The sequence below is a fragment of the Schistocerca piceifrons genome, chromosome 5 (genome assembly GCF_021461385.2).
Source record: "Schistocerca piceifrons isolate TAMUIC-IGC-003096 chromosome 5, iqSchPice1.1, whole genome shotgun sequence".
NCBI classification, from domain to species: domain Eukaryota; kingdom Metazoa; phylum Arthropoda; class Insecta; order Orthoptera; family Acrididae; genus Schistocerca; species Schistocerca piceifrons.
This window is the reverse complement of record NC_060142.1, coordinates 273,538,097-273,561,297: the sequence shown is the minus strand read 5'-3', so window position 1 is coordinate 273,561,297 and position 23,201 is coordinate 273,538,097. Positions and strand designations below refer to the sequence as shown.

Sequence of the window (23,201 nt, the reverse complement as noted above, 5' to 3'; positions counted from 1 at the left end):
CAGTGATGGTGCACCATTACACTGCCATTGTGATGTGTGGAAATTCCTAGCTGAAACATTTGTTGAGAGGTGAATAGGATGACGAGGAAATCTTTGAGTTTCCAACCAGATCTCTCGATCTAATGCCATTAGACTTCTTTCTGTGGGACGCTCCCAAGGATACCATCCACGTCACAGAGCCACATTTGCTGGATGACATGAAAAATGCAAATGTGAATCCATTCCAATGACAACTATAACACAAGAGTGTCATTCTGTTCTCCAGCATTGCAGATGCTGTACTGCTGCTGATGGAGGAAACTTTGAGCATCGTCAACAGTAAAACATCATCAGTAATTGATGAATTCTTCTCGGGTTATTAGTCGAGTGGTGGCGTCATCTTGTCGCAATGTTTCAATGAGTTTCGTACCCATCATCATCATCTTCGCCAGAAGATGATGGGTACGAAACTCATTGAAACATTGTGACAAGACGACGGCACCACTTGGCTGATAACCTGAAAAGAATTCATCAGTGGAATACGCCAAGAAAGACTGCAATCGCATATATCATCAGTAATGTCATGACCATTTATGTGACATACAAAATTCACAGTTTTTGTTATATTTGTTAAACTACTTTGTGGAACACCCCGCATGTATACACACAATAGTCTGGTCATGACATCATCAGATCACTGTCCAAGAGTGCTGAGTCATGCTGGCATCTGCTACGGAGTTTGTAGTGTGGAAGAACTGCTGTTGCATGTACAGGGGCCATAGAAATCCAGAAGCACAAAACCAATTTTAACAGAAAAGAATAAGGATTGTAATTACACAAGTTGTGGGCCTTAGTGATAAATAAAGCTAAAACCACCAACTATTCAGCTCCACAAACTCCACTCCTTTCAGACAGCTTTCACCAGTCACTGCTTGACAACTTGAACGTTTTGTACCTTCATGCCACACAGATTTCTTAGCAACTAACCTCTATCCTGTTTCATATGATCCTCTAGAAACAAGCAATGGATGACACAAATGACAATGGAAAAACATTATCAAAAGAAAAACTAACAAATTAATAGGACTTCCATAGGGATAAGAAGTTTTGGTTTGAGGAGAAAAAAATAAAATAATTAAAGGCTAAATATACCCTCAAAACATAGCAAATTAAAACTGAAAACTGTATATCCACTGACAAGAAAAAAAATCTATAAAAAAATAAAATATTAATAAAAACAATTCACAGAAACCAACATAGGATGTTAAATGTATCATTTCCATTTGACCTCTACAGGTGTAGTATAAAACGTGATCAAATGCCTCCACCATTGCCTCTGTTGCAAGTAATATATCCCTGTTTCCAACCAATAGCTCAATTCATAGCATCAATACCATGAATAAAAACAATCTACTTAAAGGCCTAAATTCACTTATCTTGGTCCAGAAAGGATTCCAATATCAGGACTACATATTTTCAATAATTTGCAGCAACCATAAAAAACTTGGTTTCAGATAAAGCACAGTTCAAACAGAGTTTAAAAGACTTCTTGATATGCAATTCCTACTCCGTAGATGACTATCTTAGCAGGGACTGTTGGACCAGCTTAAGTTAAAATGTCCTTAGATTTCAGTTTTGACAGCACCTGGCCACAACAGTCAAGATTATGTATTTTGTGTATGATAAATTTATTAAAAGTGCATAACTGTGTTTCATTCTGACAGAGTATTAATTCTGTAAATATTAGCAGGTCCAGTTTACTACATAACGTATTTATCTATTTTGACAATCTCCTGCCAAATGATCAGAGTAGTGAGAATTATATTTAGAAGGTTTATGTTTTTTATGTTATACTTTCTGACTTGTTCCAAACTCATGAAAAACATATCATTTTTGGGTCTATGGGACAAAAACTGAATATAATCTACATATTGCTCCAGTAAACAATGTGATCCAATCTCCCTCCCTCCTTGCAATGGCTCACCAGGTACGATAGACTTGGGAAACTGCAAGATTGGGAACTTGCAAGGCAAGCCATTAGTCCTAGGAGCAGGCTCTAAAATACAAATAACTGTAAACAAATTACTTTCCACACAATTATTGATGAAACCAGCACACACAACAAAGCTAATACAACCAACCACAAAAACAAACTAACATCTGGCACTCACAACAAATATAGGACATACAAACAACACACATGGATGACATCCATAACTGAAATCTACAAACAAAAACTTCGCAGATGCCGTTTACATAACTTATGTTGTTACACTTCAAAGACTATACCAATGGACTGTGTTGTTCATCAGACCTAAGGAAATGTAAACAAAAGTCATCCTATAGTGACAATTCTACATATTAAGGAAACTTATTAACAGTGTGTGTTCTTTGTGCCAGGAGAACTAAATACTGACACTGATGTCAGGGTGGCACCAAAAGACCATAATTTGAGTGCCACTCTTGATACTACTGAGAGATTCAAATAAACCAATTGAGAAACGTGCAAAAGGTGAACACTGAACAACATGAAAAATGGACAAGGACTATATATTCAGGGATGGAATTTCTTACAGGAAACAGCTCAGAGGAACATGCAACCACTAAGAATCATAATACTCATTATTGGAACAATGACTAGGAATAGCTGTGAATTAGCTGAACAATAGTCAGGGTGAGATTTCTTAAAGAAGGGAGCTTAAAGCAAACACAGTCATTAAAATCACAAGACTCACTACAGGAACAATAACAGGTTATCATCTGTGAATTAAAATCTGTGAATATGGGTTGTGAGCCACAGAACATTTTCCTACAAAAAGCAAAGATTCCGGGATGGTACACAGTTTTAATCTGTCAGGATGTTTCAAATCATCAAACACTCAGCTGCAGAGTGAAAATTCATTCTGGAGGTATGAATTAGCTGAATTTCTTAAATGGTGGAGTACACATACTCAATGTGTGTCATAGCCCCTTCTGAGATACCAGAAACCGCTTTGAAAAGTGATACAGTCAAGTAACTGCAACCACAATACACTACAACTGTTCCATTCATGTCACCACTGATCCACCACTAGGATGAGAGAGATAAGTCTCCTCACCATCTTGTTGCCTACATCAAAGGCAAAATTTGGTTGGGGTGACAAACTAATCGTTAGGGAATACCAACAAATAGCCCATACTACAAGGTGACAATTCGTTGTTGAATTCATAGTTGCATGAGCAGGACTGAAAATATTATATTTATTAATGTTAACACTAATCATGTATACATGTATTATAAACTGACTTGTTCCAAGTCATTTCAAAATAAGAATTCAAATGACCTACAGAACATTCTAAAATTTGAGCAATTGACAATTATTTGGTGTGGATGTTTTTAAACATCAAATGACATATCTCTATGTCCAGCAGCTGTGGGGGCAGGAAAAGCAAATTTCTGGTTGAAGAACACTAGCACACCCTCCTGTAAGTTGTCATTTAGTGAATAATTATTCTGTCTTCCACTACTCTTGTAGCTACCTAGGAAACTGTAGCAAGTGTTGTGTTAAGTGATCCCATAACTGGCTACTCTAGCATCGTCTGTACCTACTGGAGATGCAACAACTGAAAGGGCTCCATTGGTGGACAAAAATTGCAAATGTGTTGTTCGATACCACTTTAGGTAAAAGTTATGAACTGGAACCCACTTGTATTATTTATAACGTATGTACACAACACGCATCAAAATACTCGGAGATTTGTCTGTCATCTAATACACGTTTTCTGAACACACCTTGCAATTTTCTTTTTTATGCGAAAAGTGCATTAAATATTGGAAAGGGTTAAATATGGCACGTAAGCATTTGTAGACGATACAAGTCAAACTGTGATAATAACCTTCAGTGTATAACTATCTCCCTGATCTTACATTTGAGAAATAAAAGCTGGTCACAATAAAAATTAACTTCACGTTGATGTGTTCAAGTACAGAAGGTGTAAGGAAGCTGGAAACTCAAGGACGAGGAAGAGGATATACACAATCATCAAAAACCAAATATTGGTAACATCAGATTCCTAGCTTGCAGAAAATATTGAAAGCAAAATATGGCGCACATTTACTGAAATATTACCTGCAGGTCTCTGTGCTCCGATACGGTGAATTCGCTACTCCACCGTGCGGCCATTGTCATCTGTAGTTAGGAACTATGACCGATTACTTTAGTAGTTATGCCTGACAACACCGAATTGTCACCGAGATCAAGCGCATGCTGACTAATAATACGCTATATGTTCACTGAAATACTGATGCTGACTGAAACAAATTGGCGCTCCAAGCAAACAGTATTATTTTCATATCGGAAAATAGTGTTTTTGCTCATTTCTACACCCTCTCCAACACACCGCAAAACTCCTTAGACAGCCTTCTGCCACTCTTTGTCAACAAAAACAATTTCGAAACCCAAAGAGTTTCGCCTGTACAGAGATCAAAATCATCACTTGCCAAATATCATCCAAAGATAACACTAAAGAGTTTCTGACGTTAATGTCTGTATATGAATGTTTGTGTTTTTGTTCATTAAGTGAGCAATGGAATGAAAGACGTAGTTTGTAGAACATGTACTGACGAATGGTGAAGAAAAAGCGCCCGAACACGGTGAATATCTTAGTAACAGGCCGTTTTTTATAACCTTTGACCTGACGAAAAGATCGCTGCGTACCAACAAATTAATATTATTGTAAATGACAAGAAGGACGTGACTATTTAAATCGCTTTAGTGCACCGATACTTATAATGTCATCGACCAGTCACGACAACAAAATGTAATTTTTCTTGCAACTTTTGGACCATAACAATCGTCTAACAATAGCAAGTGATGATACAACAACTCTTCAACAAAGTATCATATTTTAGTGTACACTGATGCTATTGTGTGTGTAATATTACTGGAAGATATTTATCGAGAGCTGTAAAATGGTTGCTATCTGGATTTCTCAAAATTCTACTTTAACAGCACTGTTTAATTAAGATAATCAGGGACACCTTCATAAAAATGTATCATCATCTTACTAAAAATCGTCGTTATGTATCGTCCTAAATATTATACAACCATTGTTTCAAAACATTGCTCCTAATGTGGTAGAAACAGAGCTGCAATTATCCAATTTTTTTGTTTGCTCGATGTATGTTAATGATTCTAACTGATCTCTTCTGTTACCGTTTCATGTTTTGTTGTTATACTCTTCGTTTTTTTCTGAAGTTAGAACTGTCCTAAGAGACAAGTTCATGTTGGGGCCCTTGTGTTATTGTCAAGTTCAATTTCACCAGTAACCAAATAATTCTGCTACAGCCACTGCTCTATTGTTACTAAGATCTTTTTTTAGACTAAATTGGCACTTTGCCTCATGAAGTAGTACATCCTGTGGTTCTACTATGTGAGCATGAAAAGACGAGCCTATATTGGCTCAAGATGGTGCAGATTGCACAAAATTGTCATTCCTGTGGTTCCTAGGGGGGAGAGAATAGATCTTACCATTCTCGTTGATTTGTCCCGGTGGAGCCTGAAAAAGAGAGAGAGACACTCTGATGGGGGATTAGTAAAACTCATGTTTGGGAGGATTATGATTTAAATTTATTGTCAATTCTGATTTATGCTTTCCGTGATTTCCCTGAATCGTTTTAGTCATATGCAGGGATGGTTCCTGAGAAAGGGCACGGTTGAGTTCCTCCCCATCCTTCCCTAATTTGGTGGGACCAATGACCCCACTGTTTGGCCCCTCCACCAAATCAGCCCACCCCTGCGAAATACATCCTGTGTCCACTGTAATGTAAATAATTAATGTTGCTCAGTAAAAGCAGAGCTCATAGAGCAGACTCTTCTGGTGGGGCTACAGCATTTTGCAACGTTCAATCAAAAGACATTATTCCTTGTTCTGATACAACACAGTGCTATGTGATCTATAGGTGTAATAACCTGCGACGTATCTTAGGCTGATATACTATTAATAATATGTATTTGTCCCCTGACCATTTTCTGCAGTTAACGTTACATTAGTCATATTCATAGATTTAAGTGTGAGGAAGTCATTTCTGAAAGTATTTGTATGGGGTGTAGCCATGTATGGAAGTGAAACATGGACGATAAATAGTTTGCACAAGAACAGAATAGAAGCTTTCGAAATGTGGTGCTACAGAAGAATGCTGAAGATTAGATGGGTAGATCACATAACTAATGATGAAGTATTGAATAGAATTGGGGAGAGGAGGAGTATATGGCACAACTTGACAAAAAGAAGGGACCGGTTAGTAGGACATGTTCTGAGGCATTGTGGGATCACAAATTTAACATGGGAGGGCAGCATGGAGGGTAAAAATCGTAGAGGGAGACCAAGAGATGAATACACTAAGCAGATTCAGAAGGATGTAGGTTGCAGTAAGTACTGGGAGATGAAGACGCTTGCACAGGATAGAGTAGCATGGAGAGCTGCATCAAACCAGTCTCAGGACTGAAGACCACAACGACAACAACGTAATCATATTCCTTGGGTCTGTGGATTGTGTAAAGAAGTCAAACATGTAATTTAATTTAAGTGCAGTAAAGTAAAATGACTTAACATTAAGAAAGACTATTTTATTCATACATCCAGGGTTCATCTTTCAATGATACAGGTTGTATCATAATAAGAGAATGGAAATAAGTAGCTCAAAAATTAAAAGCACATGTAAGTATACTTTACTAGGATGGGATAGGTGATTGCTCATATTAATGATGAAGGAACCATCTTGGCATTTGCCTGAAATCATTTAGTAAAACCTAAATGAGAATGGCAGGGCAGAGCAAGTGCCATCCTCCCAAATAAGAGGCCAGTATCTTAACAACTGCAGTGCCTCATTTAATTGTTTCCTAGTCACTATTGTACGAGGTTCTTTGATATAATCCCAGTTTTGTTTATAATCACTGCACAGATCTAGGGCACCTGCTGATATCTCTGGAACCATTTACTTGCTACTGTACCCTTTCCACTAATTCAGTCTGTTAAGAAAACTGCCTCCAGTCCTGTAAACATGCCGCTATCCTCCATGTCCATCTTCATATCCTTCCACCAGTCCACCTGAAAAACTGAGTCAGTACCTCCCCTTGATGGAGTGAGATGCTGAACTCAGGAGAATGGCGAGACATTACTATCATGCACTGTGGATCCTGGCTCATTCTTTCCTTGCAAAAAACGGACCATAATGACCTACATGTTGATGTGACATTAAAACTTAATCTTCCTTCCTTTCTTCTTTTTCTGTGCAAGAAACATTACAGTATAATAGTACTGCGACAAGCTGTATAGTTGTCACTTTTCATTACTAACCTGTATCTACATTTACATTTACATCTATGCTCTGCAAACCACTGTGAAATGCATGGCAGAAGGTACATCCCATGGTACCAGTTATTAGGATTTCATCCCATTCCATTCAGGCATTGAATGCAGGAAGACTGACCTTTTAAATGTCTCTGTCTGTGCTATAATTTATCTGATCTTTCCTCATGATCCCTCTATAAGTGATAAGCACAGGTTGCAGTAGATTCCAAGAATCATCATGTAAAGTCTGTTCATGAAACTTTGTAAGTAGGCCTAGGCCTTCTCAGGATAGCTTACATCTATCTTCAAAAGTCTGCCAGTTCAGTTTCTTTAGCATCTGTGTCACACTCACCCCCGGCTCAAACAAACCTGTGACCATTCATGTCAAGGGAAGTGATTGATCCCAATCTGTGGCTGTGAATGTTGGTATTGGTATCGGGAGATGTTTTTGAGCTATGTAGGCCAAGGGAAGTGTTTGATCCTAATTTATGGGATTGGGAGCTGCTGTTGAGCTATATAGGTCAAGGGAAGTGATCGATCCCAATGTGTGGCTGTGAATGTTGGTATTGGTATCGGGAGATGTTTTTGAGCTATATAGGCCATGGGAGGTGTTTGATCCTAATTTATGGGATCGGGAGCTGCTGTTGAGCTATATAGGTCAAGGGAAGTGATAGATCCCAATGTGGGGTGGGGTATGTTGGTATTGGTATCGGGACCTGTATTTACAGTGTTTGGACCTGTTTGCATATAGATTGTACAGAACTGTGTTTCCTTTTGCATTCAGTTTGCAGTCAGCAAAGGTGACGTCAGCAGTTTTTTCAATGCATACGACCACATACCGAACTGGCGAAAGCGACATGAACTGTCTGGACCTAAATCCAAGTTTTCAAGGCTTCCCTCTAATATGTAAACCTAAATGATTTTTGTAATTTTTATAGCAATCTTTCATGATTTGGGTCTTTATGGCATGCATTTGGTACTCTGACTGAACATGAACTAAAGGACTCATTTATTATGTTTGTTAATGGCACTTGTATGCTGTCTGCGCATGCTTTCAGAATGTAGACTGGAACCTCAACTATACCTGCTGACTTTGAAATTTTTAATTTCTGTATTGTCTTCCTGACTTAAGACTCTTGTTGTGAGAAACATCGTCATTGTAGTTGCCATGTAAGTCACTATTACATTATTGTGCTACTTCTAATTTATAAATTAACCTAAAACATCAACATAAAGGTTTCCATGAAACTACTTTTTTTACATCTACAACCATATTTTGTAAACCACTGTGTCAGTTACAGTGCACAGTGCACTGTAATTGATGTAATCTTGTCCTAATGGTCCCTACTGGAATGGTACAAAAGGGGTTGTAATATATTCCTATAGTCATTCAGTTTCTTTGTCATATCTGTAACAGTCTTCTATGGGTCAAACAACACTGACCATTTGTGTTGCCTTTCCTTGTTCACATTCAGTACCCCCTGTTAGCTGTGTTTGTTACAGGTCCTGTGGTCATCATATACTAATTTTTTATTTTTGTTTTTTATGAAGTGCACAATTTACATCCCTGAACTTTTAAAGCAAGTAGCCATTCTGGGCCCCACTTTGAAGTTTTATCAAGATCTGAGTATTGAGTATTTGTGGAAATTGTTCCAGAAAATACTTCATTACAGATAACTGCATCATCTATGAACAGTCTGAGATTATTATCTGCAAGATCATTAACATCCAGTGTGAACAGAAAGGCTCCTGACAGACTTAACTGTGGCACATCTCCAGTTACTTCTGCACCTGTTGACTCTCCATCCAGGATAATATACTGTGTTCTCCTTACAGAAAAATTCTCAGTTCAAATATACTGTGTTCTCCTTACAGAAAATTCTCAGTTCAGTCACAGATTTCTCTTGATACCCTATATGATTGTACTTTTGGTAATAACCACAAATGTGATACGGAGTCAAATACTTTTCAGAAACTCAGAAGTCCTGATCTACTTCACTGCCTTGATGTGTGGCTTTCAGCTTGTGATGTGACAAAAATGCAAGTTGTGTTTTACATGATCAATTTATTTGAAATCCATGTGGTTCACTTGGAGATGGTCATTCGGTTCGATATACCTTATTACATTTGAGCTCAGAATATTCTAAAGCAAATGGCTGTTGAGGATAGTGAATGGTACTTTTGTGGATCACTTCTGCTACTCTTCTTGCAGACAAAAGTGACTTGTGCATTCTTCCAACCACTGGTTGCGGTTTTTTATTTCAGGAATCTTTGGTAGATTACAGTTAAAAGAGGCGCTAACTCACCTGTCAATTCAGTATAAAATTTGACGGATTCTATCAGGCCCTGGAGCTTCGTTCAGTTTTCATGATTTCAGCTGTTTCTCAACACCACTGACACTAATATCTGTGTCAAACAATGGAAAGTCAAGGTTGGAATAACAACTATATTACAAAAAGGGTAGATTGCTACTCACTGTATGGAGGAGATGTTGAGTTGCAAACAGACACGACAACAAGACTGCTATAAGTTTAAGCTTTATTCACAAAAGCATAACTGACACACATGTGACCAGTATCTCCAGCTGCTGTTGCCACACTGCAGATTGCAGCTGTACCTGTGTGTGTGTGTGTGTGTGTGTGTGTGTGTGTGTGTGTGTGTGTGTGTGTGTGTGTGAGGTGGGGGACGGTGAAAAGCTGCTTGTGGTAGCATGCAGGGACAATGTGGGAGCAGGGTAGTGCTGCTAGGTGCAGTCAGAAGTTTTTTTGTGTGTGTGGTGGGGGAGGGGGGGGGGGAATAGCAGAAAAGAAGAGTAGTAAAAGAGTGTAAAAAGATAGTGGGTGCATTGTTGGTATAGAAGGCTGTGTAGTGCTGGAGGGAAGCAGGGAAGGAGACAGGTAACTGGAGGACAGGGACTAGTGAAGGTTGAGGCCAGGGGGACTATGGGAATGCAGTATACTTTGTAGGGAGAGTTCCCACCCGTGCAGTTCAGAATAGTTGGTATTGACAGGAAGGATCCATATGGCAAGATGGTGAAGCAGTCATTGAACTGAAGCTCACTGTGCTGAGAAGTATGTTCAGCAACTGGGTGGTCCACCTGTCTCTTGGCCACGGTTTGCTGGTGGCTGCTCCTTGTGGACAGACAGCTTATTAGTTGCCATGCCCATGTAGAAAGCGGCACTGTGTTTCATGCTTAGTTTCTAGATTATGTGGGTGCTTTTATAGGTTGCCCTCTCTTTGGTGGGATAGGAGATGCCTTTGGCTGGATTGGAGTATGTAGCGGTGGGAGGATGTATGGGATAAGTCTAACATCTAGGTCTCTTGCAGGGATATGAGCCATGAGGCAACAGGTTGGGAGCAGAGGTGGAGTATGGATAAACAAGGATATTGTGGAGGTTCAGTGGGCAGTGGAATACTACTGTGGGAGGGGTGGGAATGATAGTGGGTAAGATATTCCTCATTTCAGGATATGGCGAGAGACAGTCAAAAGACTGGCAGAGAATGTGATTCAGTTGCCACCATTCTGAATGGTACTGTGTTGCTACAGTTCTCCTTTGTGGCCAGACAGTGGGTGTGTGGGAAGTGGTAGGTGACTGAAGAGAGAAATCAGAAGAGATCTGATTCTGTACAAGGTTTGCAGGGTAATTTCAGTCTGTGAAGGCCTCGGTGAGAGCCTTAGTATATTTGAGTGGAGAGGGAGAGCTCATCACTATGAATGTGATCTCCATGGCTAGGCTGTAAGTGAGGGACTTGTTGTTATGGAATGTGTGGTAGCTGTCAAAGTGGAGGTGTTAATGGTGGTTGATAGGTATGATAAGGATGGAGATACTGGTGTAGCCACCTTTGAGGTGTTGGTCAACATTGAGGAAGGTGGCTTGTTGGCTTGAGGATGAACAAGTGAAGTGAATGGGGAAGAAGGTGTCGAAGTTCTGGAGGAATGTGGACAGGATGTCCTCACCCTCAATCCAGATCATGAAAATATCCCCATTGAATCTGAAATAGGTGAGGGGTTTGGGATACCGTGAGGTTAGAAAGGGCTCCTGTAGATGGCCCATGAATACATTGGCATAGGATGGTACTATGTGGGTGCCCATTGGTGTGCCACAGATTTGTTTGTGGAAAATACCTTCAAAGGAGTGGTGATTATGGTTGAGGATATGGTTGGTCATGGTGACTAGGAAGAAGGTTGTAGGTTTGACATCAGTCGGTTGTTGGGAAAAAAATGTTCAGTAGCAGCAAGGCCATGGGCATGGGGATGTTAGTGCAGAGTGGGCTTACATCAGTTGTGATAAGCAGGGTGTTGTGTGGTAAAGGAACAGGAACTCAGTAGAGGAAATGGTTGATGACTTTTATACAGGATTGTAGACCGTGAGTAATAGACTGAACATGTTGGTCCACAAAAGGGGAGATTCTCTCTGTGTGATACAGTATCAGGTCAATGGGACATGCAGGGTGATTGGGTTTATGAACTTCAGGAAACATGTAGAGGGTAGGAGTGCAGGGTATGACAGGGGTGAGGAGGAAGATAGACTCAGGGCAGAGTTTCTGGAATGGGCCTGAGGATTTGCAGAGGGTCTGGAGATCCTGTTGTATTTCTAGAATGGGGGTAGCTGGATGAATCTAACAACAGACAGAGTCCCTCAGCCACGTAATCTCTATGATTCAAAACCAGAATGGTGGAGGCTTTGTCAGCAGGTAGGATTATACTGTTGGGATCAATTTTTGGGTGGTGGATGGTGGTTCTTTCTGCAGATGTAAGGTTGGTTTCCATGGTGAGGGATTTGGGCAGTGATGGAGAGGCCAGGTTTGAGGTTAAGAAATTGTGAAACATTAACAGGGGTGAATTGGGGGCAGTGGGGGTGGATCACAGTTGGCTGGAGGAGTGAACTGAGTCAGCCAGGGTTCAGTATTGGTTTTAAATTTAGTTTGATTGGTACAGTTGGCAGCAGTAAAGTGTTTCCACTGTAGGGACTGCGATAAGGAGTGAATGTCTTTAGCAAGTCCGGCATGATCGAATTTGGGAGTGGAGCAAAAGGTAATGTCTTTGGAAAGGACTGAGGCTGCTCTGGGACTGATACTGCTGGAGGAAAGGTTCATATGTACATTTCAGATCTTGTTTACTGTCTCAATTCAGTATAATGGTGGGTGCGGGTTTCTGAGAGTGTGGCAAATATATTAAGTCTGTGAGGTAGAGTTTCTCAGCTATAGGGGGATGTAGGGGAGGTTTGGAGGCTCTTATAGAGGTGGTGGATAATGGTCGTCCAATGTGGGAGTAGGAGATGAACAGCTTGGAGAATTTTTTGAGGTGGTGTTGTGCATGCTGCTCTAGTTCCTGCAGGACAAGAATTCAGTTTGTGAGATGGGATGCAGGAATTTGGGATGGCAGAGCATGAAGATTTTATGGACGGAGAGGAAGTATTGCGAAGATGCTTGGGCCTGATTTACATGATTTTGCTGGATGAGATTGGTGAGGGCTATGGAATGACCGAATTTGAACAGATAGAGGTCATTGTGGAAGGAAGGGTTGCAGCCATAGAAGGTAATTTGATTATCAGGCCGTTTTGGGGGATTCCATGAGCTTGGCAACAATGCAGGAACAGTGTGTGGGACTGGGTTCTTGGTAGGGGTAGGGAAACTTCTGTGTATTGGTGCAGATGGAAGATCAGTGATCCATATATGGGGGGGGGGGGGGGGGGCATAAAAATTTGTAAAAAGAAGTAGGAAAAATCTCACAAAAAGGACAGAACGGATGAAGAATGGGGAAAAAGATTAAATCTGAGGGAGCAGGACCAATAGTGAAAGGTAAAACTAAATTGAAATTTATATGAAAACACAATGTCTTCGGAGAGTAAAATGAATAAAAAGTCAGAAACAGTTTGATATTCTTCCACCATCTTGTCTGATAATTCAACATCATTCTTTGCCGTCTACTACCCCTGTTTCATATATATCTCTTAAAATACAATTTTTAGTGTACTGTATGGCTATTTTTATGAATTACAGTAATAGATGTCCTACTTACCTGTTTCAGCTGCGTATGTATCATTCTAGTATATACAGTCTCTTTTAATTGCCTCCAGATGTGTTCTTAAGTTTTACCTGGTGTTTACATTTTTTAATTTTTTTAAAAAAAGTTTTCATTTGTGAGTGTTTGGTCGAGCAGCTTGTGGTTTAATTGTAGGCATAAATTAATGTTAATGACACTATCAAGGAATTTGTGAATTGTTTCCTTTGGTTTGATAGGTGATAATCTTTGTTTATGGTTGGTAGGTATCATGGAGTTTCTTTTAAATATATAGGTGAAGATTTTTTTCAGTACCATATTTTGATTTGAGTTTAGGTTTCTTGGTATCAAGGACTTTGTTCTTGCGATAGATGTCAAGTGAAGTCTTCAATACCAGCTTTTGCAGCAATTCTTGGTTTTCTGGACTTCATTATAGGTCATCTTTTATAGGAATTTGCAGTGAGGTATATTCGTTTGTTGGTATTGTATAGTTTGGTTTATCTAAAGGTGACAATACTGAACTGTGCTCTTTTTTTGTGGCCTTTATATAATTTTGGCAGTATTGATTTGTGCATATTTTTTGTTGTTTCTTCTCTCCCAAAACCCCATCATTCTTTTGGGTGTCCCATTAGTTGCATTTTCAAGTTATGATTAAATTTTGAACTTGTTTGCATTTCTTAATTATACTGAATCTATTACATTATTGTCACAATATTGGATGGAAGTGATACGGTTTTTATCTGCCATCTTGATGACATCATGGTTCAAAGCTGACAGCCAGTATTGGACATTTTGGCATTTCCTCTTTTAATAATATAATTATTTGAGGAGTGCACATAGAGTACACAATTAATAAATTGTACTTAATGAAATGGTCCCCCCAGAACCATGTTTGTTTTAATTTTCCTGACATACACTTAACAAAAACATCATCTACTCTCTCTGGAAGACATTTCTACTTTTTGATGCTATATTCATACAAACATCTTCCAGATTTAATCAATTACCCTCTCACAACTGAAGCAGCACATGAAGAAACTTACAGATTTGTAACTACAATCTACAGACTACCACAGACTAGATTAATAACTAGGTGCAAAGCCTCTGCCTCCACACTTTTTTTTCTTTGCAGTCCCCCTTAGCTCTATTTTCTTTGATTCTTGGTGGTTTTTTCTAAGCAACCTAGTGGAAAATTGTTTGTATGTCTCCTGATTTAACTGTGGGTTTCTTTTGCTATCAGAAGAAAATTTTCATTGAATTTTTCTCTGAGAATGTGGCATGTGAAACTGAAACCACCATTTATTCAGTTATGTGTTGTCATTCAGTAGCAGACAGAAGAGCTGTGTAAGTCTTCAGAAATAATAATATAAAATTTTCAATATTTGTGACATATTTTAAGATCTTAATTTTTTTTGTTTCAAGCCTCTTGGAGATGACAGTGCCTCCAACAGTGTGAGTGGCTCTGCTGTCCCAAGCCCTGTCACTGTCACTCATGATGCTGTAGAAGAAGGAAAAGAAGATAAAAAGCCTCCTGTTTTTAAACATCCAAATTTCCAGGTAAGTGAATGTCAGATGTTAGTGACTCACTGTATTATTTGTGAAATTGTGCAAATTTAAAAATCCGTGCACACAATAGCAGCCAGTCTTCCAAACAAGATATCAGATTTGTTTTGCTCCTAGATAACACAGTTACAGTGTACCAGTATTTTATGACATTTGTAAAACGAAATGAATTGTGGTTTTAGTGAACAGTAATTATCATTGTTTTCCCTCTGTACTTGTGTTCATGGGCACTGTTATACCAGCCAAACAGTATTGTTTTGTTTCTAAGAAATTTGATGAAAAAATAAGTGTTTCTTGGAGAAATTTTGATCTCATTAACAAACAAATAAGAGCTTGTAGCGACGCTGCCGCGCGCTAATTCAAGCTCGCCGGTGTGTGTGTGTGCTGTGCGCGTGTGTCAGTGCAGTGGTGTGCGGTCGCAATTACTTTACGCGATGTTGGTGTAGTTCCGCGACAAGCCTCTAGAGGCGCTGTTTTTTCTATCTTTTATATATGTTCTGTTTATTGTTATTATTCCTTGTTTTTTGAGTGAGGTTAGTAGTTCCGTGCCTCCTGACTTGTGTGGACGAGTACTGTTTCCTCTCCTAATTACGGAAGTTTTCTGAGGATTAAGGATACTTTGTATAGGCCAGAAGCATATTTTATAGCTCCGATCTGTCCATGCATGCCGGGCGTCGCCAGATACGCGCTCGCAATAAAGTTATTGTTACTCAACTGAAGGTCTTCATTTTTCCGAATCACGTTAAGCAAAGGTCGGACAGCCACCAGTTTAGCTGTACCCGACAAGCTTGAGAAGTTTTAATTGGTGGTCACTACTTATTATTGTATATTATTTTTGGTTTACTCTTCATGATGCATATCCAAAGGCTCGAGTTTTGCAGGCAGCAGCTGACTTTTATCAGGTTTGGATTGATGATACCGACATTAGGATATATGCAAGCTTTATCTACTAGGTGTGAGAAACGGTGGGATGGAATCAACTAACCACATAGGACTTCCCATCTAGGCATCTGGTATCTACACTCCCCATTGCATTGCATTCCACACTCCCCATTGCATTGCACACACACTGTAAATGGGAGAGAACTTCAGACAAGAGATCAGTTGTGCATACTTTTTAGATGCTAGGATCCTGATGGTGGTGATTAAGAATTTACCAAGGAGATGTCATCAGAAGTTGTTTCTGGTTTCTTTAAGGCCTGGGTATAGTCCCAATTAAGGATTTTCTCTGAAGACCATTATCAGATCCCACATTTTTCTTTTATTTTATTTTCGACTACTTAAAAATAGCTGATAAAAGTAAATATGTCGCACTGATAATAATTGTGCTGTGTACGACTTTAATATAGTGGTATCTGATATGCCCTGTGGGACTGTGGTCTTGATAGATAACTGTTATTACTTTTATAGATAAGCTTAGTGCAATATGCTCTTGCTGAAATTTGGGATTCAGTATGATCCTTATTGCAAGTTATCCTTAGTGCAGTGATATGCTTCGTGCATTGTTGTTGTTGTTGTTGTTGTTGTGGTCTTCAGTCCTGAGACTGGTTTGATGCAGCTCTCCATGCTACTCTATCCTGTGCAAGCTTTTTCATCTCCCAGTACCTACTGCAACCTACATCCTTCTGAATCTGCTTAGTGTATTCATCTCTTGGTCTCCCTCTACGATTTTTACCCTCCACGCTGCCCTCCAATACTAAATTGGTGATCCCTTGATGCCTCAGAACATGTCCTACCAACCGATCCCTTCTTCTGGTCAAGTTGTGCCACAAACTTCTCTTCTCCCCAATCCTATTCAATACTTCCTCATTAGTTATGTGATCTACCCATCTAATCTTCAGCATTCTTCTGTAGCACCACATTTCGAAAGCTTCTATTCTGTTCTTGTGCAAACTATTTATCGTCCATGTTTCACTTCCATACATGGCTACACTCCATACGAATACTTTCAGAAATGACTTCCTGACACTTAAATCAATACTGGATGTTAACAAATTTCTCTTCTTCAGAAACGCTTTCCTTGCCATTGCCAGCCTACATTTTATATCCTCTCTACTTCGACCATCATCAGTTATTTTGCTCCCCAAATAGCAAAACTCCTTTACTACTTTAAGTGCCTCATTTCCTAATCTAATTCCCTCAGCATCACCCGACTTAATTGGACTACATTCCATTATCCTTGTTTTGCTTTTGTTGATGTTCATCTTATATCCTCCTTTCAAGACACTGTCCATTCCATTCAACTGCTCTTCCAAGTCCTTTGCTGTCTCTGACAGAATTACAATGTCATCGGCAAACCTCAAAGTTTTTATTTCTTCTCCATGAATTTTAATACCTACTCCGAATTTTTCTTTTGTTTCCTTTACTGCTTGCTCAATATACAGATTGAACAACATCGGGGAGAGGCTACAACCCTGTCTTACTCCCTTCCCAACCACTGCTTCCCTTTCATGTCCCTCGACTCTTATAACTGCCATCTGGTTTCTGTACAAATTGTACATAGCCTTTCGGTCCCAGTATTTTACCCCTGCCACCTTTAGAATTTGAAAGAGAGTATTCCAGTCAACATTGTCAAAAGCTTTCTCTAAGTCTACAAATGCTAGAAATGTAGTTTTGCCTTTCCTTAATCTTTCTTCTAAGATAAGTCGTAAGGTCAGTATTGCCTCACGTGTTCCAGTGTTTCTACGGAATCCAAACTGATCTTCCCCGAGGTTGGCTTCTACTAGTTTTTCCATTCGTCTGTAAAGAATTCGTGTTAGTATTTTGCAGCTGTGACTTATTAAACTGATAGTTTGGTAATTTTCACATCTGTCAACACCTGCTTTCTTTGGGATTGGAATTATTATATTCTTCTTGAAGTCTAAGGGTATTTCGCCTGTTTCATACATCTTGCTCACCAGATGGTAGAGTTTTGTCAGGACTGGCTCTCCCAAGGCTGTCAGTAGTTCCAATGGAATGTTGTCTACTCCAGGGGCCTTGTTTCGACTCAGGTCTTTTAGTGCTCTGTCAAACTCTTCACACAGTATCATATCTCCCATTTCATCTTCATCTACATCCTCTTCCATTTCCATAATATTGTCCTCAAGTACATCGCCCTTGTATAGACCCTCTATATACTCCTTCCACCTTTCTGCTTTCCCTTCTTTGCTTAGAACTGGGTTTCCATCTGAGCTCTTGATATTCATACAAGTCGTTCTCTTATCTCCAAAGATCTCTTTAATTTTCCTGTAGGCAGTATCTATCTTACCCCTAGTGAGATAGGCCTCTACATCCTTACATTTGTCCTCTAGCCGTCCCTGCTTAGCCATTTTTCACTTCCTGTCGATCTCATTTTTGAGACGTTTGTATTCCTTTTTGCCTGCTTCATTTACTGCATTTTTGTATTTTCTCCTTTCATCAATTAAATTCAGTATTTCTTCTGTTACCCAAGGATTTCTACTTGCCCTCGTCTTTTTACCTACTTGATCCTCTGCTGCCTTCGCTACTTTGTCCCTCAAAGCTACCCATTCTTCTTCTACTGTATTTCTTTCCCCCATTCCTGTCAATTGTTCCCTTATGCTCTCCCTGAAACTCTGTACAACCTCTGGTTCTTTCAGTTTATCCAGGTCCCATCTCCTTAAATTCCCACCTTTTTGCAGTTTCTTCAGTTTTAATCTACAGGCCATAACCAATAGATTGTGGTCAGTCCACATCTGCCCCTGGAAATGTCTTACAATTTAAAACCTGGTTCCTAAATCTCTGTCTTACCATTATACAATCTATCTGATACCTTTTAGTATCTCCAGGGTTCTTCCATGTATACAACCTTATTGCAAGCTATCCTTAGTGCAGTGATATGCTTCGTGCATTACATTCCTGTATCTGTCATTCAAACCTTTTAGAGTAGACCACCAACTATGAATTGTTTTTTTTTTAGGTGATATGATCATCTTTTCTTAACTTCAAAAGAATGAACTGTTGAATTGTATCAATTCTTTATTATGCAGCAAGCTACCCTCTGTTTCAAACATATCAATGCGTAGACAGTAACACAAAAGAAATAATTTCATTGTGTTTTCCAAAATTGTTTCAGAAAGGTTAGGTATGGGCCATTCGAACAACTTGATTTTGTGTGTTGTAATATTCAACCAGGCTGGTACACAAAATATAATTCTTGCGCAACATGGTTCTGTATTCAACATAACACGGAAAGAAAATATCTTATTCAGAAAAATAACTTAAAAGAAGCTTTACATGTGAGTAGAACTGTCTCTTTTGAAGAATCATCCATGATTGTGTAACTATTGAAATCGAAGAAGGTTGCACTCTGAAGTCAAAGAATAAACAGAAATTGTCAGTGCTGAAGCACAGCATGTCCGGCAGCTGATTTGTAGACACTTTGACACCCACAGTAAAAACAGAAACACACACAGCACTAACACAGTAGAAGACAATCTTGATCAGTACATCAACTGTCCCAGGGAAAGCAAACCATCCTCCAAAAAACATTTGGTCCAGATCTTGTAGTGCATTCTGGAAGCAGATCTGCCTTTGTTAGTGCTGATGCTTGCAGATGAGACTGGTTTCATCATGCATAAGTTGGTTCCATCCTGCATCAGTCGGCAGTACAGTTTGTAACATGTACACTGGTTTGATTTGGTTGATGGAAAGTGTAGAGGATTTGCCATTTACTGTTACATCTGTGTTTATGTACCACTTTCTAAGAGACAGTGCGGAGCTATGTAAGGTGGTTGCAGAGAGGGCTTAACATGAACCGTGCGTAGCATTATGTACATGCATGTTTCCAAGTCACGATGCACATAGTTGGGTGCTGTACTGTGTCTCAATGCTTTGCGGGGCAAATGCATGCTGTATATTATCTCAGCCTATGAGTGTAGTCTGGCTGGTCTTGGTTGGAAGGCTCCAGGGAATTCACATGTGTTTCAAAAACCAAGTAGGAAAATCAGTGGAGTTGTCATCAAATTAGTTTCATGACAAGTCAGTGCTGCTTTTAGGGAACGGTGCCGATGTTCAATGGTGCAGTTGCTCGCTGGGTGATGATAAATTGTAGTTTTGTGATGAAAAGTGCTACAGAATTTGGTAGGTTGGACAAATAGATTAGATTCAAATTGGCAGTAGCACTCCATTTTGAAATGTATCAGGAAACCAAAACGAGTTATCCGACTTGACACAAAGGCAGAGGCTAGAGTTTGTGCTGAAATGTTGTCAACTGGCACTGTTTTCAGTCAGTGAGTGAAACATTGTTAGAAGATAAGGTTGTCTGTTTGATGAAGGTAGTTGGCCTACATCATCGATATGTACATGTGCAAACTGTGAAGTTGAGTCAAGGAACTCTCACACTGGGGCAAGCACGTGATGAGATACATTGCTGCATTGGTACTGGATGCACGTGCCAGACATTCCAGGCCAAAGAAGTTGTTTTGAGACCATGCGAAATGGTGATGTGATGCCAGTGTGGCACAAGTTATGCAAGCTGTCAAAGGCACCTCTGTGGAATGTAGTTGGTGAAAAGTGATGAGGCTTTCCACTTGAGATATCGCAGTACAACTTAATATCAGCACCAGGAATGTCAACTAGTTGCATCTCTAAGGTTGATGATGCATCACTGAAGAGACTCCGGAGTTCTTGGTCTATATGTTATGTTGTGCCTTGACAAGTTGTGTGAAAAGAATGGTGGTTGACAAACTGCTGACGCAAAAAAGACAACCAGCTACCACATTGTTGATGGCCAAGATACACTTAATATGGGTACTGAACTGGGTGATAAATTCGAAACAGTTGCATTGACATGGTGCGCCACGATCTGTGAAGATGGTGAACTCTCTGGCTTCTAATTGTGGACAAAAGCACATTATTCCTAAATGTGGGCAAAAGCACATGATTGACTCATAGACTGCAAGAAGTTTTCCGTCATATGCGCTCCATTTTCTCTGCAATGGCAACTGGTTATGCGAATAGAAAGCGACTGACCACCATGCGTCATCTTGTAATTATTGCAATGCGGCACTGATATCAGTCTGGCTTTCATCTACCGCTAAAGTAAGGGATGCATCGAGTTCAGGGTTGCCAGGAACATGGCATTTAGTATGCCCTGTTTTAGCACTTTGAAGACAGAGTTCATTGCGTCTGTCCACAGTATCAGGGTATTTCGTTTTGCTTTTGGACCAGCAAGTGCTGCAATCAGTGTTTTCTGTAATTCAGCTGAACACTGCAAATGGCGATGGTAAAAATTCAGTGTGCCCAAGAAGCGGCATAATTCCTTAGCAATGTTTGGAACATTTGGTCATGATATCTTAAGAATGGCTTCTAATTTTTCTGGCAATGGTAGTGAACCTGAAGAAGAAATTTGGTGGCCCAGAAAGTTGAAAGACTTCGGTTAGGTGTTATTGGTGCTGTCCAACAGTGGCCGAAAAGACAAGGATGTTGTCCAGACAGGTGAAATGGAGTGGTAGACCATACAGTACTGAGTCAGTAAACCTTGGCCATTATTGTGCACCCTTAAATAGGCCAAATGTCACAAAAATACCCTCAAATAAACCAGATGGTGCCATAATGGGTGTTTGATGGCTGTCCTCTTCTGCCACAAGAATTTGAGTGAAGGTCTTAGTCAAGGACACTGGACTTGGTTATGTCACGTAAAGCATAACTGTAATCCCACAACAGGAATACTGGATACTAGGCTGGCACTGTCTGAGCATTAAGTGGTTTGTAGTGACCACACTTCTTAGGGACAAGATGGAGAGGAGATGACAATGATGTACTTGACAGTAGGGATGGCAGTTATTTCATTTCTGAAACAGTTGGTTTTCAGTGGCACAAGATGGAGAGGAGATGATCATGGGCTACTTGGCGATAAGGATGGCAGCTATCGCTGAAACTATCACTTTTCTGTTATGTCATTTTTTCCCATGCCCCATTAACTGGTTTCAGAAATACCAATTTTAGGTTTTATTTCCATTCTCTCTTGCAGTAAACTTAAAAATTGAACAAAGATTGAAAAATTTCTACTGTCTCAGTTTCAGGACAGAGAATCAAAATATTAAATAGGCAAATAAAAGAAAATTTAGTCCATCCACCATTCGCTGCTTTTCTCGAAAAATAACAAGTTGCTAAAAAAAAAAAAAAAAAAAAAAAAAAAAAAAAAAAAAAAAAAAAAAAAAAAAATCACCAGCATTGTCCTATTGATTCAAATTTTTTTGAACTCTGCTAAGAAATCACATTCTAATTGGGGATCATATGATTATTTGCAAGTTACAGATAGCCAGTGCTAAATTGTGAAAACTGAGGCTGAAGTGTTAATTTAAACTTCTTTGCACCAAAGCCCATTACTTAATCAAGCAGAGCAAAACGGTGTGCTGGGAACACACTGCTGGCCGGGGTTGCCGAGCAGTTTTAGGCGCTACAGTCTGGAACCGTGCAACCACTACGGTTGCAGGTTCGAATCCTGCCTCGGGCATGAACGTGTGTGATGTCCTTAGGTTAGTTAGGTTTAAGTAGTTCTAAGTTCTAGGGGACTGGTGACCTCAGAAGTTAAGTCCCATAGTGCTCAGAACCATTTGAATCATTTGGGAACACACTGCAACCTCCAAGGGTGTCAGGGACAGTCTTCCATTCTGGCCCTTGTCCTTCCAGGTGACCTTTGTACAAATCATCAATTCTCGTGGAACACCTCGCAACCTATTTGGCGATGACTTCAGTACCAGCCCCCTGTCTACATGCCTTCCTCCTCCAGAAACAGTGGGCTGAAGCTTTCTTGCTTATGTTTTACCCCTTGTTGGAATCGTACAGTGAAATGTTCACTGAATGGGAGCTTCTTGTGGTCCTCTCTTTTTCCCACGATCAGCTCCTCACCCTGATTCCATCCATAACCAATTGTTTCAAAACCTCAGTCCTCCACAATGCCACTATCTCCTGCACGTGTTTAACCGTATTTGGCTCCAAGGCATTTTCCCCTGTCAATGGAGGAACAGTATTGTGGTTCCTGTCCTTAAGCTGGAAAGGATCTGTCTTTACTGGCCCATCAGCCCGAACAATGTCCCATGCAAGTTACTGGAATGAATAGTGCTTGTTGGCTCATTTGTGTCCTTGTATCTCAAGACCTTTTGTATCCTTACCAGTGCGGCTTTCAGGAAACCACAGTTTGGCTGGCCTTTTCTCAGTGCCACCAACTCGTTGCAGTTTTCTTTGATCTCTGTAACGTCTAAGACCCAGCTAGGTGCTGTCACAACCTTCTTACTCTCCATGAGTGGATCTTCCAGGCCCACTCCCAATTTTTATTCGCCCATTCCTGTCCCACCACTCATTGAAAGCCCAGGTTAGCACT

The 23,201-nt window shown here is 39.9% G+C and overlaps 2 protein-coding genes across 4 annotated transcripts in view; one reads left to right on the top strand and one right to left on the bottom strand.

Annotated features, from left to right (window-relative positions):
* The window catches only part of LOC124798409 (GATOR complex protein WDR59), a 283,785-nt gene extending 279,378 nt beyond the window's left edge, over nt 1–4,407 (bottom strand). For all 3 annotated transcript variants that reach the window (XM_047261802.1, XM_047261803.1, XM_047261804.1), the window contains exon 1: nt 4,089–4,407. In XM_047261802.1, the coding sequence (XP_047117758.1) occupies nt 4,089–4,148 (60 nt within the window). In that variant the 5' untranslated portion in view covers nt 4,149–4,407. The remainder of the gene's footprint in view (nt 1–4,088) is intronic.
* Nucleotides 4,408–4,476: 69 nt separating this feature from the next.
* Nucleotides 4,477–23,201, top strand: part of LOC124799291 (INO80 complex subunit C) — a 69,655-nt gene continuing 50,930 nt past the window's right edge. Inside the window, exons 1-2 of the mRNA XM_047262875.1 lie at nt 4,477–4,612; nt 14,738–14,872. Of these exons, the coding sequence (XP_047118831.1) occupies nt 4,586–4,612; nt 14,738–14,872 (162 nt within the window). The 5' untranslated portion in view covers nt 4,477–4,585. The remainder of the gene's footprint in view (nt 4,613–14,737; nt 14,873–23,201) is intronic.